Genomic DNA, 20,451 nt, shown 5'->3' with positions numbered 1-20,451 from the left:
AGAACTAATTTCGTTCATTAAGCATAAGCAGATTATACAATTTCTAATTTGGAGTGTTGAAACTGATCAGATTTAGCCAGTAAATCTAAGTTTCCTTACCTGTATTTTTTGCAGAAAGGCCACTTCCATTATTGTGTCCACAAAATGGCAGATTTTAATCAGGGACTGCCTCAGTTTTTAGATCCCTCCAACTCCTTGGAACTGGGGAACCTAATAACTCATATTTCAAATTGCGCTTAATTTGGGCGGAACTAAAATGTTGCTCACAAATCATGGCATTATTTACGTTTACTGTGTCAGCATGATAGCATTTTTGGAGCCACTGTCTTGCAATGGTCTTGTTATTGGGGAATTTATAATAATTAAAATTACTAGACTTGGCAGGCGTGCGTGCATCCATACATTGCACACGGTCTAGCTTTGTCCATACTAACAATAAGAAATTAATATTAAGGCACATGAAACATACAATCCAAGATCAAATTCTGCCACACGTGTACACTCACTCGAAGATATGGAGTTGTTTACACGACCGAATGACGTCACTGAGTCAGCTGGTGGTTCCAATAATGTTCTCGTGCGTCTACCTATCAAAAAGTTATTGTACCATGGTTTCTCCCCCATGGATCATGTGGAGGGACAGCCTGATCTAATCCTAACTCATCCCCAGGCCTCTCCTACTCCCGGTTACCCCCCTGCCGGCACATCAGCTAGGAGTGACTTCACACTCTGCCTTGCGCTGAAGCCGGGAGGGGGGTTGGTAGCGGACTGCACTGCACCTTGAACTGAGAGCGAGGGGACAGCTGTAAGAGAGGCGGCATTAGGAGTTAACCTGCCCCTTCTACTTCCTTAGACACCATAGCTGATACCATATCAGGGAAGGAAACATGTTTACTGCCTTCCTGAAACCCGAGGAAAGCAGCCAACTCCTTAAAAAAACTTTGACTTATCCCAAGGAGACACTTTGGATCCCGGAATCTGAGAAATCGAATCCTCAGGCCCCACTGATCCAGGTACCGAATCCCTGTCTGATCCTGAAGCCGTGGGTGACAGGACCGTGCCACGAGAATCAGAACATTTGGTAAAAAGCTCCTGAGACTGGCCTGAAGGGTTAGAGGCTTTCTTCCTAGCTTTAAAGTCTCGCCTCTACTGTAAAGTCTGTTGGAACTTAAGGGAACTGAGCACCCGCCTGGGACTCCACTCAGCACACTCCCGACATCTGTCGTTTACATCACAGAAACCATCACGGCAGACAATACATACAAAGTGTGGATTGTTGTGGGCACTCCCAAGGACTCTCCTGCATCCAGACGAAGCACAGACTCTCCTGACAACGTATGAGGCCGAGAAAAAAGGTGATGAAGAGCCCAGCGGTGAGCTGGTGGCATGGCGGGTTGAGTCCTGGCCGCCGCTAACACCAGTCGCCGCTATGGACAAACTCACCATTGCCATAAGAAGGAGAAGGCGACGACAAGCCCTCCTGAACTTCCTGATGGCCAGCCATAAATGCAAACCGGTCCTCATAGAGGAAACAGCTGGGCAAAAAGTGTTCCAGAGCACTGTAACTGAGTCCGCACGCAAGCGCGTCTCAAGAAAGAAATGACGTGGCTGGCTGAGGGAGATGGTGTTGCCGTAACTTACCAGGGGTTACCAGGGTGGAATACGACAAAAGTTTTGAATGTGGAATAGACGGCTGGGTAATAGGGAGCATTGTAAATGCTAATATATAAGAAACAGGTTGTTTGTGAAACAAACGGTATGTTCCATCTGGCTTAAGACGATGGAAAAAATTGACAGAACAGTAAAAACCCAACGGAAATCGTTGAAGACGAGAGAAAAAGTGCTAGTGTGACACTGCCTTAAGTGCTGCCGCCTAGCAGGATCAAGGGATCGCTCGCATGGTAGGTTTGAATATGCTTGGGGGCAGCTCCAGATAGTAGCGAATTCCAGATAGTAGCGATCCGGCTACGCGAGTGATTATGGTATAGATTTAATATAAGATAAATACATTGTTTATTGTATGCATGATATAAATGTACTATATTGCCCAAAATAACAACTTAACCCGCAAAACTTGGGACACGTCGATAGACGATCACGCAAGACTCGGGGCACGTTGACAGACAATTAGGCTTTTTATGGCTATATTTTGGTTGTGAGCTGGCAACATTCATCAGGAGTAAACATATGCTATACGTCACTGTGTCACCAACTTCCACGATGGATGGTGGGAGTGACAGTGATTCACAGTAACCGATTCCGCCACCTCTCCGCGTGCCTTACATCTACACCTTGGGTCTCTCACCATGTTGCAGGGAGACAGCTTTTGAATGAGAGTGGTATCAGAACAGGAGAGAGAGAGAGAGAGAGAGAGAGAGAGAGAGAGAGAGAGAGAGAGAGAGAGAGAGAGAGAGAGAGAGAGAGAGAGAGAGAGAGAGAGAGAGAGAGAGAGAGAGAGAGAGGATACAAGGGGCCTGTTTTCTATCGCTCTAGCCAAGGCCGCTGAACCGGATTGGACACAAGGCCATTTACACCGATGATACCACTTCATTCAACCTGTAATATTTTGGTAACCATAGCATCTAAAGACTTCTGGTTTTTTGCATCGCAAAGAGGAAGAGTTGCTTGTGGGCAGAATACCACTTGTACTCACTTGTTTATTGAATTTCCAAGTGTAATCAATATGTGAATACAGGCTATTTTGTATGTTTCTTGCCAAACTTTTACTTTTGGGACCCATGATCACAGGGTCTTGAGTTCACAAAACTTAAGAAAAAATACACACTGCTGAGGAGCACAGACACATACATGCAGAAAGGATGAACAACGATACACAACAAGGGCTGAATGTTAGGGTGGACACGGGTAGCGGAGCGATTGCTGCACCACCTACCAATGGCTATTCATATCTTAAAAATATTTTCATATTTCGAGGCGTAAATTACATGAAATTTTTCGTTGTATATAAAAAAAAATCGTATGTTGGGGGGTGTTTGTATCTCAAGGTATTATTGTACAGGGACTCCTCACAATTCGACGGGGTTAGGGCAGTTTTTCATCAGTCGAATCAGCACTTACTGGAATCATGAAGCAATTTTTCCCATAAGATACTTAAGAATCAGGGGGGATAGGGACCAACCTCCAGCCTAAAGCCCCTCAAAACATCACTATAACCACTAAAAAACACTAACAGACTAAATCAGTACTATCAAAGGCTTCATTTATATCTAACTTTTTTTATTAAACACATTAAGGTGCTGTACAGTACATGTTTTGGAAATAAGAACACTTGCAGCGATTTTGCGGTACAGGGGATCCTCATGATTCGAGTGTTCAGTTCGAATTATCGCCAATTTGAACTAGGTTAATTAATACCCAATTCTCAAGGTTCAACCGACTGACTCAACAATTCGACATTCATATCTCGTGCGCCACCCACCCAGTCAAATCCGCCGCCACTCCAAATTCGCCGCCAGCCTGCCAGGCAGAAGTGTAAACCAACTTAATCTGCGTCAATCTCGCCCCAGCCGGCGTTCAGACAGGCCACGCTCCACCGTTCCACCTCCTGCCTCCATGCCACTTCAACCATGCCATGCAAAGCCACCTTTAGCCCCCAGCCCTAAGAAGCACAATTTCCTGTCTTTCAAAGATAAGCTTGAGCTTATAAGAAAGTGTGAGGCAGGTAAAACTCACAGTGTCATTGCAGCACAAATGGGTGTCCCTAGATCAACAGTATCAACAATTTGGAAGAACAGGGACATGTACCGCGAGACCGCTACATCATGCAAGTGTTTTTATTTCAAACATGTACTGTACAGTACTCTAATGTGTTTAATAAAAAAAGTTAGATATAAATGAAGCCTTTAATAGTACTGATTTAGTCTAAGTTACTGTTTTTTAGACGTTATAGTGATGGTTTGGGAGGTCTAGGCTGGATGTTGGTCCCTATCCCTCCTAATTCTTAAGTATCCTATGGGAGAAATTGCTTCACGATTTGAATAAAAGATGATTTAACCAAGGAAAAACTGCCCTAACCCCATCGAATTGTGAGGATCCCCTGCACTTGTCCCTGTTCTTCCAAACTGTTGATACTGTTGATCTAGGGACAGCCATTTGTACTGCAATGACACTGTGAGCTATACCTGTCTCACACTTTCTTATAAGCTCAAGCTTATATATATATATATAAATGTATATATATATATATATATATATATATATATATATATATATATATATATATATATATACATACAGTAAGGTCTCGGTTTACGTCAGAGTTACATTCCTGAAACATGACGTAAGTCGATTTTGTACGTAACTCGAGTTTCCGTACATTTCAAAGCATATTATCGAATTTTCAACCAATCATTGTTTATGGTCATTCAGGTAAGTTAAAGGTTATATTGTTATATTATTTACAACTATGTAGGAATATGAAACACAAGCTTGTTTTTGTTGTTGATTAGGGCCACGAACGCGAAGGACTGTAGGTTGCCGAGAGGGATGGACGCCTGAGGCCGCCAGGCGGGTGGGCAGGTCGAATGTTGTGACGCCCACAGGGTGGACAGCTGGGAACGTAGTGCATTGCGGTGGGAGTAGAAGCGTGGGCAGCGGGGCAGGAAATGCAATAGGAAAGGGCAATAGGGATCAGCAGACAGGCGCAGACGGTGCAAGTCAGCTGTGAGTGTCGTGTGGCCCAGGTGAAGGCTCCGGAGTTGTTATTGTTGTGATGGGTGTGCGAGCCCTCAAAGTCGTCAACCTCCCCGTTGTCATGGTAACGGGCTTCCCATTTTCTTCTTCCCTCCCTCACACACAGCTGCTGCCTCCCTTCTCATGTCTTTTAATTATGTCCTCTATTTCTTGTAGCATAATGGTTTTCCTTTTCTTAGCATCACTGCTGTCATTAAGAAGTTTTCTCTTTGGTGCCATTGAGCAAGATACTAAGAACTTGAGTCAGTAAACGCAGAAGTAGGATAACACTCTTCCCAGGGGCGATGGTGTGGTGGAACTGAGGCAGGGTGTTATTGTATTTAAGCGTGAAGCGGGCGGTGTGGCGGGCAACCACCAACAATAACAATAAATCCCGCACTTTACGACTTATAAATTTTCAATTTTTTTAATCTTAAATTGCCTTATAATGGACTGACATAACTACGAGTTTGACGTAACTCGAGACCGACGTAACCCGGGACTTTACTGTATATATATATATATATATATATATATATATATATATATATATATATATATATATATATATATATATACGTATATATTTTTTGTCGTAGCCTAACAGTGAAAAGTAGTTCAGTTGTTGTTGTTTTCGGGCTTCGACGATCTCACAGATCCTATGAGCCTTGGTGGTGGCCTGTGAGGTGATCACAGGTGGGGTAGTTGTCAACACTTCTTCAGGAAGACGCAGGTGAGGCGGAGAACCGCAGCTCAGTGTGAGGAGTGGACGCTCGCCGCCGCCAGCAGGGTGGGCAGATGAAAGGTAGACACACCCAAGGCAACAAGGTGATCACGGAGCACAACATGGTGGGAGTGGAAGCGGGGGCAGTGTTGCTGTTGCGTCAGACATATCAAAAGCTTTTGATAGAGTCTGGCATATAGCTTTGATTTCAAAACTGCCCTCTTACGGCTTCTATCCTTCTCTCTGCAACTTTAGCTCATATTTCCTTTCCGACCGCTCTATTGCTGTTGTGGTAGACGGCTACTGTTCTTCTCCTAAACCTATTAATAGTGGTGTTCCTCAGGGTTCTGTCCTGTCACCCACTCTCTTTCTATTATTCATTAATGACCTTCTTAACCAAACTTCTTGCACTATCCACTCCTACGCTGATGATACCACCCTACATCTTTCCACGTTCTTTCAGAGACGTCCAACCCTTCAGGAAATTAACAGATCACGCGGGACGCCACGGAACGCCTGACTTCCGATCTTTCTAAAATTTCCAATTGGGGCAGAGAAAATCTAGTAGTTTTCAATGCCTCAAAAACTCAATTCCTCCATCTATCAACTCGACACAACCTTCCAGACAACTATCCCCTCTTCTTCAATGACACTCAACTGTCTCCCTCTTCCACAATGAATATCCTCGGTCTGTCCTTTGCTCATAATCTTAACTGGAAACTTCACATCTCATCTCTTGCTAAAACAGCTTCTATGAAATTAGGTGTTCTGAGGCGCCTCTGCCAGTTTTTCTCGCCCCTCCAACTGCTTACTCTATATAAGACCCTTATCCGTCCCTGTAATTAATGACCTTCTTAACCAAACTTCTTGCCCTAGCCACTCCTACGCTGATGATACCACCCTACATCTTTCCACGTTCTTTCAGAGACGTCCAACCCTTCAGGAAATTAACAGATCACGCGGGGACGCCACGGAACGCCTGACTTCCAATCTTTCTAAAATTTCCAATTGGGGCAGAGAAAATCTAGTAGTTTTCAATGCCTCAAAAACTCAATTCCTCCATCTATCAACTCGACACAACCTTCCAGACAACTATCCCCTCTTCTTCAATGACACTCAACTGTCTCCCTCTTCCACAATGAATATCCTCGGTCTGTCCTTTGCTCATAATCTTAACTGGAAACTTCACATCTCATCTCTTGCTAAAACAGCTTCTATGAAATTAGGTGTTCTGAGGTGCCTCCGCCAGTTTTTCTCGCCCCTCCAACTGCTTACTCTGTATAAGAGCCTTATCCGTCCCTGTATGGAGTACTCTTCGCATGTTTGGGGGGGTTCCAGTCACACAACTTTGCTTGATGGGGTGGAATCAAAAGCTCTTCGTCTCATCAACTCCCCTCCTCTGACTAACTGTCTTCAGTCTCTTTCTCAATGCCGAAATGTTACATCCCCTTCTATATTTTATCGCTATTTTCATGGTAACTGTTCTACTGATCTTGCTAACTGCATGCCTCCCCTCCTCCTGCAGCCACGCTGCACAAGGCTTTCTTCTTCCTCTCATCCCTATTCTGTCCAACTCTCTAATGCAAGAGTTAACCAGTACGCTCAATCATTCATCCCTTTCACTGGTAAACTCTGGAACTCCCTCCCTGCATCTGTATTTCCGAATTCCTACAACTTGTCTTCTTTTAAGAGGGAGGTATCGAGGCATTTGCTTCCCTAATTCTGGCTGACAGTTTTGGCACTTTTTGTACTCTTTGGAGAGCCAGCGCTCAAGTGGGCTTTTTCCTAACTTTCTTTTTTTTTTGCCCTCGACTGGCCCTCTTCCCTACGTTAAAAAAAAAAAAAAAAAAAAAAAAAGGAAGTTCGATGGTTTCCTCGACTGTCCTGCACCAGGGACAGTAGGGGTCTGATGATAGACCCAGGCAATGCAGGTGTGCTGTGAGTCTTGTGTGGCCCAGACGGAGGCAGGTGAGTGCTACATCTAGGATGCGGGACTGTTTCCTGACCCAAGGCTGTGGAGATGAGTCACTACAGTAAAGGCCCATAGAGGTGACTCGGAGAGCGGTGTTGAGTGAAGAGTCCCAGGATGAGTGGCAGAGGCGAGATATGAGCCGTTTGGCAGAATAAAGCTGGAGGGGTAGGGGGGTAATGTTTACATGGGTTAAGGCCATCTTGGCAGCAGCATCCACCACCTCATTCCCCTGGATGCCCCTGTGGGAAGGCACCCACTGGTAAGTGATATCCCAGCCAGTGTTCAGGAGATGGAGGAAGGTGCTCTGGATGGAGTGGACGAGGGTTGTGGCGGAGGATGGCTGCCAGGACAGGAGGAGAGAGAGAGATGAGCGGGAGTTGGTGTAAATTACCACCATGGACTTCGGGTGAGAGGTGCAAAGGTAGATGAGGGCCCAGAGAAGGGCAAAGAGCTCCGTGGTAAGGACATCTGTGTACTCAGGAAGCCTCCATGTCTTACAGATAGCTGTACTGGCGTCATATATAGCTGCTGCCGAGGAGGGCAGGGAGGCATCTCCAGCTTTTGGAAGTGGGGTGCTGCTAATCCACTCACAGATGGTTTGTGAGGAAATCCAGGAACGTGGAGAGCAAAATTATGGGAGACGTCCAGTCATGAAGGAAAAGGTGAGTAGGGGTTGACAGGCTGTGGAGGTGGTGGTGGTAAGTGGAGAATGGTTAGGCTGAGCAGGGCATGCACTATTAGTGGCTGACGGGCAGCGGGGAGCCATACAGGAGCTTGCTGATCCACCCCTGAGTTGGAGTGGAGGGTAGAGAGGGGATGGGAAGCAGGTAGGTCCAGTATCCTGTTGTATTGTTGGCACAAGGTCATCCATCTATGGGTGGACAGTGGAGAAACATCATTCTCTGCATGTAGAGAAACAACTCGGGAGGATCTCATGGCCCCCATAAGGATCCTCAAGGCAGCATTCTGAATGGGGTCAAGCTTGAGGAGGTTGGAGTAGGCAGCTGACCCATAGAAGCAGCTGGCATACTGCATTTTGGCCCTGATGGTGGTCTTATAGTAGTGGAGGAGCAGGTCACAACTGGCTCCCCAGCAGATGCCAGCTATTTGCTTCATCACATCCAGGCGTTTGTTGCAAGAGGTACGGAGATAACTGATGTGATTTACCCAGGAGAGGCGAGGGCCATCCAGCCGCAGTCCAAGGAGGGTGTGTGAGGTTGAGTATGGAACAACCTCCCCACTTAAGGTGACAGTAGGTGGAGTTGGAAGCTTTCTCATGGTGAAACACATGAGAGAGCTCTTTAAGGCACTAACTTGTAGCCCCCAGGTTGTCATCCATGCACCCAAGGCGGTGGCAGCCTCCTGCAGGTGGTCCTGAGCCTCGGAAAGTGTGGGTGCTCGACTGACGATGGTAATGTCATTAGCATAGAGGAGAAGGTGAACCTGTAGGTCAGAGAGAAGAACATTGAACAGAAGGGGCCTGAGAATGAATCCCTGAGGTACGCCACGATGAATTCCTTGGGAAGGTGACAGTGATGCACCAACGGCCACTTGGAATGAGCGACCGGTGAGGAAGTCGCGCACCCAGGCAAGGGTGGTGCCAGTGATACCCATGAGTGCCAGCTTGTACAGGATGCCCTCATGTGGTGCTGAATCAAATGCTCCCTCCAGGTCAAGGAAGAGGGCCGTCATGACTTGACACTGGCGGTAAGTGTCACAGATGTGATATCCAGGATACTCCAGTGAGGGTGGAAGCCACACTGCTCCTCTGCTAGCTTGATGTTAGCTTCTAACCACCAGGTGAGGTGGGTGTTGACTAACCTCTCCAGCAGCTTCCCGATGCAGGAGAGGAGGGTGATGGGCCTGTATGCTGAGGGGAGTGTAGGGTCCTTTCCAGGCTTGTGGATGGGGATGAGGATGGCGGGTTTCCAGGTGGATGGAAACTGTCCCGATTGCCAGCTGCTGTTGTATAGTTGTAGGAGGCAGGCATGTAGGGGTGGGGTGAGGTGGCGGATGAAGTCGTATGGGACTTTATCAAGGCATGGCGCCTTACCGGGTTTTAGTGTAGCTAAGACTGAGGAGAGTTCATGAGGCTTGAATGGTTGAGCAAGGGATGGGAGAGCTGGAGAGGAGACTGCAGTTTCAATAACTGAAGTAAGGGTTGGAGGCGGACGAAGAGGAGGAGGTAAACCAATCTTGAGGTGGAAGTGCTCTGACATGATTTTTGCTTTTTCAGGGTCAGCCAGTGGGGTAGAATCATCATCAGAAAATGAGATGTTCTGAGATACCAACTTGCCCTCCATGGAGTGGAGAAAGGACATGGTACGCTTGGGAGAGGAGCGGAAGGAGAGAGTGGAGCAGTGCAGGTCCCATGCATTCCGCTTTGCCTTGAGGATGGTCTTGGCACAGATGGTGTCTAGGCGGCGGTAAGCACGGCCAGCCTGGATAGTGGGGGTCCTACACCACTGATTCCAAGCCTGGCGATGGTCCTGTACTGCCTACGCACAGGCTACATCCCACCAGGGCTTCCCAGGGCGGCGTGGATGACGACGGGTGATGAATGGGAAGGCAGCTGTGCCAGCCTCGGACAGCACCCCAGCAATGGTTGTTGCGGCTTCATCCAGGGGAAGATGTTGGGTGTCCAGTGAGGAGGGAAGCGCAGCCACGTACCAGGACCAGCCACAAGAATTGAGCCTCCAGCGGGGCATGCAGCCAGGTTGGGGTTATGGGAAGACTTGTGGGAGGGAGGCGAAAAAAAGGGAGGTGGTCGCTGCCCATGTAAGGTCCAGTGCGGAAGGTGGAATCCTTGAAGGTAGGGTCTCCAAGGAACAGGTCGAGCACCGAGGCGGCACCAGTATGGGGATGAAACCTGGTCACTAGTCCAGGAGGGCTGAGGAGGGATACATGTGTTAGATCTAGCAAGGCTTGGAAGAGAGCGTTGCCAGAGGTGTTGTGGTGGTGAGGTGGCAGGTCAGGCTCTCAACATGTATGATGGGCGTTAAAGTCCCCCATTATAAGCACTGGAGGCTGCAGGGTGGAGAAGTAGTGCATAAACTCTTGGTGGGCAGCTGCACCCCCAGCAGACTGCCACCGTGAGCCAGCCACCACTAAGTCCAACCTTGGCAGCAACAACCTCCAGACGCCCATCTTGAGACTGAGGAGTAGGGAGAGGCGATGAGACGAGGGAGTCATGGATGGCGAGAAGGAGTCCTCCTCCACGTCCTTGACCACGATCTTTGTGGATGATGATGTATCCCGGAAAGGAGAGGGAAAGATGAGGGGAAGCCAGGTCTCACATATGCTGACCAAAGACGGGAGGGTATCACCTAAATGCGTTTGTAGTTCCTGTGTTTTGGAGAGAAGGGATCGGGCGCTCCACAACATAAAGGAGAGGGCCATTACGGGAAGAGATTAGTCAGGATTGTGGAGACAGAGGGCCAGAGGGTGGTGATAATGTCCGGGAAAGACACTCCTTTCCGGTAGAGGTGGTAGCCATGCCAAAGGAGGTCGAGGATGCTGGGGAGGAGCTCAGATACAGAGGGAGAAGTACTGGCAGTGGCTGTAGGAATGGTGGAGTCCTGGGGTGAAGAGGAGGGTCAAGAAGGTGGAGGTGAGCTAGAATACTGGCCAGGTGCTTGACGAGGGTGATGGTGGGGTGTCTGTGGGTGGCGAGCATTCCTGGGATGATGGTGGACCTCGGCCTCAACTGTTACAGGCAGGAGCCCGGGCTCAGCATCAGGTATTGGGATGGGTGGAGGAGGCTGTACACCCGAACGCCTACCTACATGGGTAGCAGGTGGTGTAGGGATGTGAGGAGTGGGCATGGTGTCCTCTTCCTGGGCGACAGTAGCAGCTTCAATGGGTAGGTCTTGGAGACCAGCAAACCTGTTCCCTGTGGCAACAGAGGCGAAGGAACACCCTGGCTCAACAACCCGAGCAGCCGAGCGGATTGGGATGGTAGGAGCAGGGGTGGCTGTTGTAGGAGTCTGTCGCTGTGGTTAAGGCAACTGCAGGACCCTCAGCTGCTTGTTAATTTCAGGGAGGGGTTTGCCTTCATTCACCAGGCGAGTGTATAGCTGCTGGGCATGGAGGTTGTGGGGGCAATGGAGTGACCGGGGCCCATGGGAACCCCGACACTGGAAACAGTGGAAGGGCTTGTCACATACCTCGTCCTTGTCGCCTTTCCGAGAGGGGTGGGGGCCACTGCAGTGAGCACAGCGGACCGAGGACCTGCAGGTGTTGATGGAGTGCCCTAACATAAGGCACCCTGGGCAGCGCAGGATGGGGAGGAGAATGGAGAGTGGGTAGTACACCAGCTGGTCGATGGCTACCTTGCTGGGTGGGGAACCTCTTGCCTTGAGTCTAAGCCACTTCCCTGTGGCAAAGCATGGCAGGCTGTGGGGTGGAAGCCAGGTAAGTTCCACCACCTCATTGCCCTCCAGGACACAGAAGCTGTCCCGGACCTCCTCAAGGGTGGTGTCGTCCGCCAGGGGCCCCACCTTGGCGTAGTGGTAAAAACCGCTGTCCCGGTCTGCTCTACGGCAGGTAACAGGCCACTCACCTAGGGTGAAGGAGGACGACTGTAGCATGGGGATCTTGGGGAGGTTGTGGGCCCACACCGCCACTATCAGGGACGAGCCATTCCCTAGGGATCGGGTCTCCCCCTCGAGGATGTATTTCCCGAAGGCGGAGTCATGGAGGACACGAGATACCTTGGCCGGGTTGGGGAAGAGACGCCCCCTTCCGTACCTCGGAGCAGGAACGAGGCCTTAACGTACTCATCCAGGGCTTGGGGATGATCCTGGGCAGTGCAGTAGCAGGACCTTTCCGGGCTGTCATCAGGGGGTGTGTCAGGCTGCCCACGCTTGGCCGGAGAGATGGGGTCCCGCATATTTACGTCCTCTTCCATCGTGAGAACTCTTTGTGTCAACTCTCTTCTTTCTCCTATGTTATCTCGAGAGAGAGAGAGAGAGAGAGTGGCCGTCTCACACCGGGACACAAAGGAAGGCAGAGCACCTCAAGCAGCAGGCGAACCAGTGAGCTGTTGCCTTGTACAGGAGAGCGGGGAAGCAAGCAGGCCAGTAGTTCAGTTGTTTGTTTACATTTGTCTAGGACTGCAACGTTCCAAGGCAGAACCTCCAAGCAACAACTGGCCAAGATGAGCAGCTCTGTTGTTTATGAGTGGACAAAGCTGTCTGAAGAGTTTCTCATAAGGAACATTAGAGGCCAAAAATAGCAACGGCTTGCTGGGGGTGAAAGGGCCGCCATGTTTGTTTACAATTGACAAACGCGACAAAGGCTTGTGTGTGACGACCAGCATTGACAATAGTTGATGGAAAAGTGCTATTGTGACGCACAGGGTAGCTTCGGTTTACACTTTTGCCTGGTGGGCTGGCGGCGAATTTGACTGGGTGGGTGGCACGCAAGACATGAAAGTCAAATTGGCAAGTCAGTCAGTCAAACCTAGAGGATTGAGTGTTAACTAACTGAGTTTGAATTGGCGATAATTCAAACTACAAACAGTCGAACCAAAAGGATCCTCTGTACCTGGAACATAATAGATGTTGCGATGGGAAAACACAGGGAAGTGGTGAACAAGGCACACATCTCATTTTTGTAGTTTATACCAAATGTCACAGTGCCAAATTGATTGTATGTGTATTTTATAGCTTGTATAACATTATGAAAGTGTTTTATACCAGTGAGTAATGTTATCATTTTAGAAATTGAGTGAGAACTTTGTCCACAGTTCTTACAGTCAAGCCATCAATAAATTTGTCAGAGGGAAATATTTCTTTTCCTCTACCCTAGGATGATGGCTATGATCAGTAAAAACAAGCCAGCCTATGAGTCACTAGAGAACCTGCATGCAGCTTCATTATTAATCAACCTTAACCAATAATTTAACATTCTACTTTTGATGTGAGTATTGACAAGATATTTACCTAGTTCTCCATAGACCATAAGATTATAAGTAGTCTTCTTAAGAAATGTTAAATGTACAATCCCAATAGCTTTAAATACTTTGTATCCCCAGATCTCACAACCATATGTTATTATAGGCAACACCATTGCATCATATAATTCTAATTGTAAATCAATTGGTAAACTAAATTTTCAACACTTTGCAATCAAACTGTACATTGCTCCTTGCTGTCCTTGCTGACACAGATTTTTCTGACATAACTTAAAATTTCCATTATAGTTCAGAGAGAGAGAGAGAGAGAGAGAGAGAGAGAGAGAGAGAGAGAGAGAGAGAGAGAGAGAGAGAGAGAGAGAGAGAGAGAGAGAGAGAGAGAGAGAGAGAGAGAGAGAGAGGTAATATGGGACGTAAGATTAGTAGTTGGAGTAGAACATGGCAAATGGAGTTTTACTTGAATAAATGTAAGGTAATGGAGTTTAGTAAGAGTGAAAAGAGAATATGATACAACTATAAAATGAATGGTGTCAAATTGGAGATATCAAAAGAGGAGATGGATTTGGGAGTGACTGTTACAGATGACTTGACTCTAGACAAACATATAAATAGAATTGTTAATGATATGATGAATCTATTAAAGAGGGTTAAAGTGGCCTTTATGTATCTTGATGAAAGGATGATTAAGAGGATACTGATTTCTGTGATACGACCGAAATTGGAATATGTGGCAGTCGTGTGGTCTCCTCATAAAAAGAAAAATAATATGAAGTTGGAAAGAGTACAGAAAGCAATTACACAGATGGTTCCAAATTGAAGTACTTTAACCTATGGAGAAAGATTGAGGAAATTGGACATTACTACCTACATTGGAACAGAGAAGGAAAACAGGAGATTTGATACATGTTTATAGAATGGTTAATGGTATGGAGGATGTGGATAAAGAAGAATTTTTACTATTAGACACATGCAGTACAAGAGGACATGGTTTAAAGTTGAAAAAGGGTTTTTGTAGAAGAGATGTCAACAAGTATAGTTTCCCTCACAGAGTTGTGAACAACTGAAATGAACTGAGACTGTGCATACTTTAAAAAAAAAATTTGATAAAAGATATACGTAGAGACAGGACACCATGAGTTTATTCCCCTCCCATAAACCACAACTAGGTAACTACTAGGTAAATACTATGCACACACAAAAATAATGAATAAAAGTAAATAAATAGAAAGTCTGGGTTCCCTTGATGAATGAGGGTTGGGAATCTTATAATAATTTGGCACTGGGAACTATAATCTTAAGCCATGGCTAAGATTTGAAACTATGTGCCTACAGAACCATTAGCTCCCATGCCCATGCTGTACTACCAATGTACCACAGTGGCCCCAAATAAATAAAATAATAAAAATTAAAATAAAGAAATGAACAAAGGTAAAACAAGCATACATATAATAAGACAAACATAGAAATAAATAGACTGAATAAAATGAAAACATTAGTATCCCAAAGGAGAAACAAAGTGCATTACTAACCATCATCAAGGCTGTCAATCAGGGGAGTTATTTCATTCATCCCACAAGGAAGTTTTCTTTGCTTAAGCATGATTTTTTCTTGGAGTTCCTTAGGAGAAGGCATGAACTGATAAAATGAAACAAATAAAGAGTAAACAATAAGCATCCTGGAAAGAGATTTAACATAATAAAAAATGTAAAATCAAGTTAAAACCAAAACCTTTTCTACTGAAAATCTGATACTGTATCATCTTAAAAACTGAGATATACAGATATTTGCCTCTCGTCTCTCGTAACATATTTACAGCGGAGACCCAATACAGGGGATCCTCACAATTTGACAGGGTTAGGGCAGTTTTTCATAGGTCAAATCAGTGTTTATTCAAATCTTGAAGCAATTTTTCCCATAAGATACTTAAGAATTAAGGGGGATAGGGACCAGCCTCCAGCCTACATCCCCCCCTCAAAACATCACTATAACCTCTAAAAAACACTAATTTAGACTAAATCAGTACCATTAAAGTCTTCATTTATATCGCACAGGGTAGCATCAGTTTAAGGGGGTATCACACTGGCCTATGATACACGGAATGCGGACCATGGTTCTTCGTGCTAAACCAGGAACATTATCACACACAAGCTGGCCCGTGTTCTTGCTATGCTAGGCAAATGGCCCAGCAACCAAGACCAAGCCTAATCAAAGCAAACCAAAACAAAACCATGCTGCTTATATCTCAACCTGTGCTTCATGCTGCCATTGCACTTGTATTTCCAGTTATTGAAGAAAAAAGAAAAAGAAAAGGAAACTAGGGAAGAACCAAGAGCTGCACGTCGGCAACTTTTGGAGTTGGGGGATGGTTGCCATGAACCCAAACTATCGATATGATATACATATACAGTAAAGTCCCGGGTTACGTCGGTCTTGAGTTACGCCAAACTCGTAGTTACGTCAGTCCAGTATAAGGCAATTTAAGATTAAAAAAATTGAAAATTTATAAATCGTAAAGCGTGGGATTTATTGTTATTGTTGGTGGTTACCCGTCACACCGCCCGCCTCACGCTTGAATACAATAACACCCTGCCTCAGTTCCACCACACCGTCGCCCCTGGCAAGAGTGTTATCCTACTTCTGCGTTTACTGACTCAAGTTCTTAGTATCTTGCTCAATGGCACCAAAGAGAAAACTCCTTAGTGACAGCAGTGATGCTAAGAAAAGGAAAACCATTACGCTACAAGAAAAAGAGGACGTCATCAAAGACATGAGAAGGGAGGCAGCAGCTGTGTGTGAGGGAGTGAAGAAGAAAATGGGAAGCCCGTTACCATGACAACAGGGAGGTTGACGACCTTGAGGGCTCGCACACCCATCACAACAATAACAACTCTGGAGCCTCGCCTGGGCCACACGACACTCGCAGCTCACTTACACCGTCTGCGCCTGTCTGTTGATCCCTATTGCCCTTTCCTATTGCATTTCCTGCCCCGCTGCCCACGCTTCTACTCCCACCGCACTGCACTACACTCCCAGCTGTCTGCCCTGGGCATCACAACATTCGACCTGCCCACCCTCCTGGCGGCCTCAGGGCCACCCCTCTCGGCAACCTGCAGTCCTTCGCGTTTGTGGCCCTAATCAACAACAAAAGCAAACTTGTGTTTCATATTCCTATATAGTTGTAAATAATATAACAATATAATCTTTAACTTACCTGAATGACCATAAACAATGATTGGTTGAAAACTCGATATGCTTTGAAATGTACGGAAACTCGAGTTACGTACAAAATCGAGTTACGTACAAAATCGACTCACGTCCTGTTTCAGGAACGTAACTGATGTAAACCGAGACCTTACTGTATTTCATCTTCCTAGACTGTTGAAATATTTATATTCAATATATGAAAAATTCAGGCATTTTTTTAGTTTGAATGATAGGATTTTATTACATATCTTGTGTTTATTTTTTCATTGGGATAGCATATGAAGAACCAGAATGGATATGAAGCCATCCCAACTTTGCTCTGCTAATCCCAGGAAAGTTCCAGCTATCTGGAGCGGATGTTCCTCGTTCTGCATATCATAGGCCAGTGTGCTAACCCCTTACATGAATTTACGGCGACTTTGACTGGATGGGTGGTGAGCGATATATGAATGTCGAATTGGCGAGTCAGTCGGTCAAACCTTGAGGATTGGATATTAATTAACTGAGTTCCAATTGGTGATAATTCAAACTGCGAACAGTCAAATCATGAGGATCCCCTGTACTCAAACTTAATTAATTCCAAATAGCTGTTCAAGTACCAAAAAGTTCGACTACTGATACCTATAAATCAGGTAATACATTCTAACCCTAGCAAAACTTTAAGTTCACAAAAATTTCAATGTATCTTTTTATAATTTTAATTTGTACTTAACGTAAGTGAAGGCTGGTGATGGATAACATAGAAGAGGAGGGGAGAAGGATGCGGAGGTGGAGGAAGGTTATTTGTCGGAAGACGAGTCATAATCCATATAAAATGCCTGGTAACTCGGTATGATTCCTGTGAACACTCTATTGGAAGGCTGTGGCTCACTAACACATGCAATCTCACTAGAACCCTTATTCTCATCACTAATAAGCCTTTTTGGTGCCACTGTATGTTTCTAAATGAAAAACTACGCACAGAATGCAGAAGAATGTTGATCTCCCAACCATCGTGAGGCGGTGGGACTAGAGATGTGCACCGCTATCCGGTATGCCACAATACAGCAATACTCTGCTTAACGAACAGGATAGGGAGTGTCAAAGCTGTTCGTAGAGTGAAAATTTGTTAAGCGGACATAATTTTCCCATAGGAAATAATGGAAATTGGGCTGGTCCCCAACATACCACATGGGTTAAAAAAAAAAAATTATATATACATTTCGCAGTGTATTGGGCCACCGGTGTACCACTACTTTTATGATGTCATATGAGTCACTGGAAGTTAGAGGAGCTACGTACAAATTCTCTCACTGATAGCTCCACTGTAATTTGTGCAGGAGCAGATCAAAGTTCACCGCAGTGAGGCAGAGTCTAGCGTATTGCACTAACGCGAGTAACGTGTTAAGCAGCGAAAACACGTTGTCAAGTGGAGCAGAAATACAGGTCAACCTCTTCGTACTGCGGAGCAGGAGAGAGTGAGACAGAAGCAGCCAATACCAGCACCAGGAGCTGGATCCAAGATTCTTTAACAATGTCAGAGCAACCTCCTGCCGCGAAATGGCATCCATGAACGCTTGGAGGGACGATGACAAGGTTGCTATCAGGTTGCTCTGAGGTTGCTGGGAACACCATCTCTCGAGGTGGTGTTACTGTCTTATATATGCATTTATGTTCACAAAACAACATTTTCATTAGCTTTTTACAAACCTTGCCAGCCAAGAAAGGATTGTTTTGTAATGCATAAAGTTAAATCTTACATGGAATACCAAAAGATAAAGCAGAGATGAGATCGGCCACAGATGAGGTGGAGACTCGTGGCTACTCGGCCGCTTCTTCTTCTTCTTGTGACCCTTTTAGCTGTATGTTTCAAAATTGAAAACTTAGCTTTAACCCTTAACTTGAAGGGATGTTTTATGAGTTATCCATCTCCATTACTTGGTAAAAATTAAAAAAGTATGTGAGACTTATTGCAGGTCACTTGAAGTATGTTTGTAATCTTACAGAAAATCACCTCTGCTGGAGGTGAGCTTTCCTATGAGATATGCCACGTCATGCTACACTGACAGACTTCAAAGCCTACGATCACCCACATGACACAAAATTTCAAAATTAATTAGAATAACATATACCCAAAAATAGGGTGGGGAGAGGAGGGCATATGAAGGCTCACCCCCTGCAGAGTTAATTTTCTATTTCAACTCACCTACGGCAAGTCTCGCATACTTTTTAAATTTTACATTATCAAATCCCCTCAGCTGTGGTTGAAATTTCCTATGAAATTTTGAAGCCAGGTGGGTGCTGTGCCTGAAGTGTAACTATACTCTACTTGCTTTGTGCCCAAGCCAAAACAACAAAACAAAAACATACATTATGGACATATACATGAGTTTTATTGTGCTCAAGGAACACGATAATAACAGCAGTATTTGTTCCTTTATGCAGTCCATAACCCCGCAGATGATTTAAGAAATAACTTCATACGACATCCTGTTGGATCCCAAACCACAAAGTAAATAATTGAACATAAAGAACATATATATCATATATACATAAGTGCTGGTGCTCCTTGCTGGACAGTATCAGTGATCAATTTGCAATATAGCATCTTGTAAGAGGTCTGATCCCTTAACAATTTGTTTATCATAGAATTTTGCAAACGTTGCCACCTGAGTCCAACCAGCTTCAGCCATAATTCACTCAATAAGAACCGCCAGAGCCTTTGCCTTTGAAACTGCTGGCAACTTTGCTGCCTGCTGTGAATATAGAGGTAACAATGCCAGCCATGTTCAACACAGCTACAATCCATCTCACTATAGTGTCCTTAGATACAGGTTTGTGACATTTGACAAAACTGATGATTAATTTATTCACTGTCTGTTGCACTTTGGATCTGAGCTTCTCTGTTTGAATGATGTAATTGCGCATGGTTTCACACACACACCCTAAGAATATCGTGGAATTGCTAAATAATAGGTTTCAACAAGTATTTACTACAGAAACAATGTTTGTAAAGCCTCAAAATGTAGAAGGAAATGTGCACATGGATGACATTTAGATACCTAAAAAGGAGTTATATAAAATGTTGGGGGAACTTAAAGATGATAAAGCGATTGGACCACATGAACTTTCGGGCAAATTATTGAAGGAATGTAGAGAAAAATTGATAGATCCATTATATGATATTATAAGGTGCTCATTAGAAACTAGGGAAGTACCGGTAGAATGGAAAATAGCTGAAGTGGTGCCCATTTATAAAGGAGGCAGTAAGGAAGAGCCTCTTAACTATAGACCTGTGTCTTTAACAAGTGTGGTCGGTAAGATTTGTGAGAGGGTGATAAAGAAATATTGGATACGGTTCCTGGAGGATCATAAGTTATTATCGGTTATTATCAATTTGGCTTTAGGAAAGGGAGGTCATGTGTAACAAATCTACTGAGCTCTTATTCGAAAGTGGTTGACAAAATACAAGAGAGAGAGGGATGGATGGACTGTGTATATTTGGATTTAAAAAAAAGCTTTTGACAAGGTACCTCACTTGAGACTGCTATGGAAATTAGAGATTTATGGAGGACTGAAGGGAAAAGTGTTAAAGTGGATGGAAAACTACTTGAGATGGAGGGAGATGAGAACGGTAATAAGGGATGCAAAGTCAGACTGGTTGGTGGCACCAATACTTTTCCTTGTCTATATTAATGATATGCCAGAGGGAGTAAACAGTAATATTAATTTGTTTGCGGATGATGCAAAGTTGTGTAGGTGTGTGAAGAGTAAGGAAGATTGTGAAATTTTACAGGCAGATCTGGATAGAATTTGGGAGTGGAGCAAGAGGTGGGAGATGGAATTTAATCTGAGCAAAAGTCACGTAATGGAGATGGGGAAGAGTGGAAGACGGCCAAGAGAGTCATATAAGATGGGTGAAGGAGTAGTGTTGAAAAAGGTGGAAAAAGAAAAGGATTTGGG

At 45.2% G+C, this 20,451-nt stretch overlaps 1 protein-coding gene across 1 annotated transcript; it reads right to left on the bottom strand.

Annotated features, from left to right (window-relative positions):
• Nucleotides 1–5,411: 5,411 nt before the first annotated feature.
• On the bottom strand, nucleotides 5,412–9,080 carry LOC123498199. Its single transcript, XM_045245365.1, has 3 exons — nucleotides 8,157–9,080; nucleotides 7,307–7,974; nucleotides 5,412–5,568 (listed from the first exon to the last, which is right to left on the bottom strand). Exons 1-3 carry the CDS (start codon nucleotides 9,078–9,080, stop codon nucleotides 5,412–5,414), a joined length of 1,749 nt encoding a protein of 582 aa, XP_045101300.1.
• Between the last annotated feature and the right edge of the window lie 11,371 nt (nucleotides 9,081–20,451).

The sequence above is a fragment of the Portunus trituberculatus genome, chromosome 47, assembly GCF_017591435.1.
Source record: "Portunus trituberculatus isolate SZX2019 chromosome 47, ASM1759143v1, whole genome shotgun sequence".
NCBI lineage: Eukaryota > Metazoa > Arthropoda > Malacostraca > Decapoda > Portunidae > Portunus > Portunus trituberculatus.
This window is presented reverse-complemented; position numbering and strand designations above follow the sequence as displayed.

Bases quoted from the DNA above. Each gene is read 5' to 3' on its own strand.
- LOC123498199 (XM_045245365.1), bottom strand. From the start codon at position 9,080: ATGACGGCCCTCTTCCTTGACCTGGAGGGAGCATTTGATTCAGCACCA. The intron at 7,975-8,156 runs GTATGGCTCCCC...ACCATCTGTGAG, and splicing joins GGGTGGATCAGCAAGCTCCT to TGGATTAGCAGCACCCCACT. The intron at 5,569-7,306 runs GTGCAGGACAGT...CTGACGCAACAG, and splicing joins TCAGACCCCTACTGTCCCTG to CAACACTGCCCCCGCTTCCA.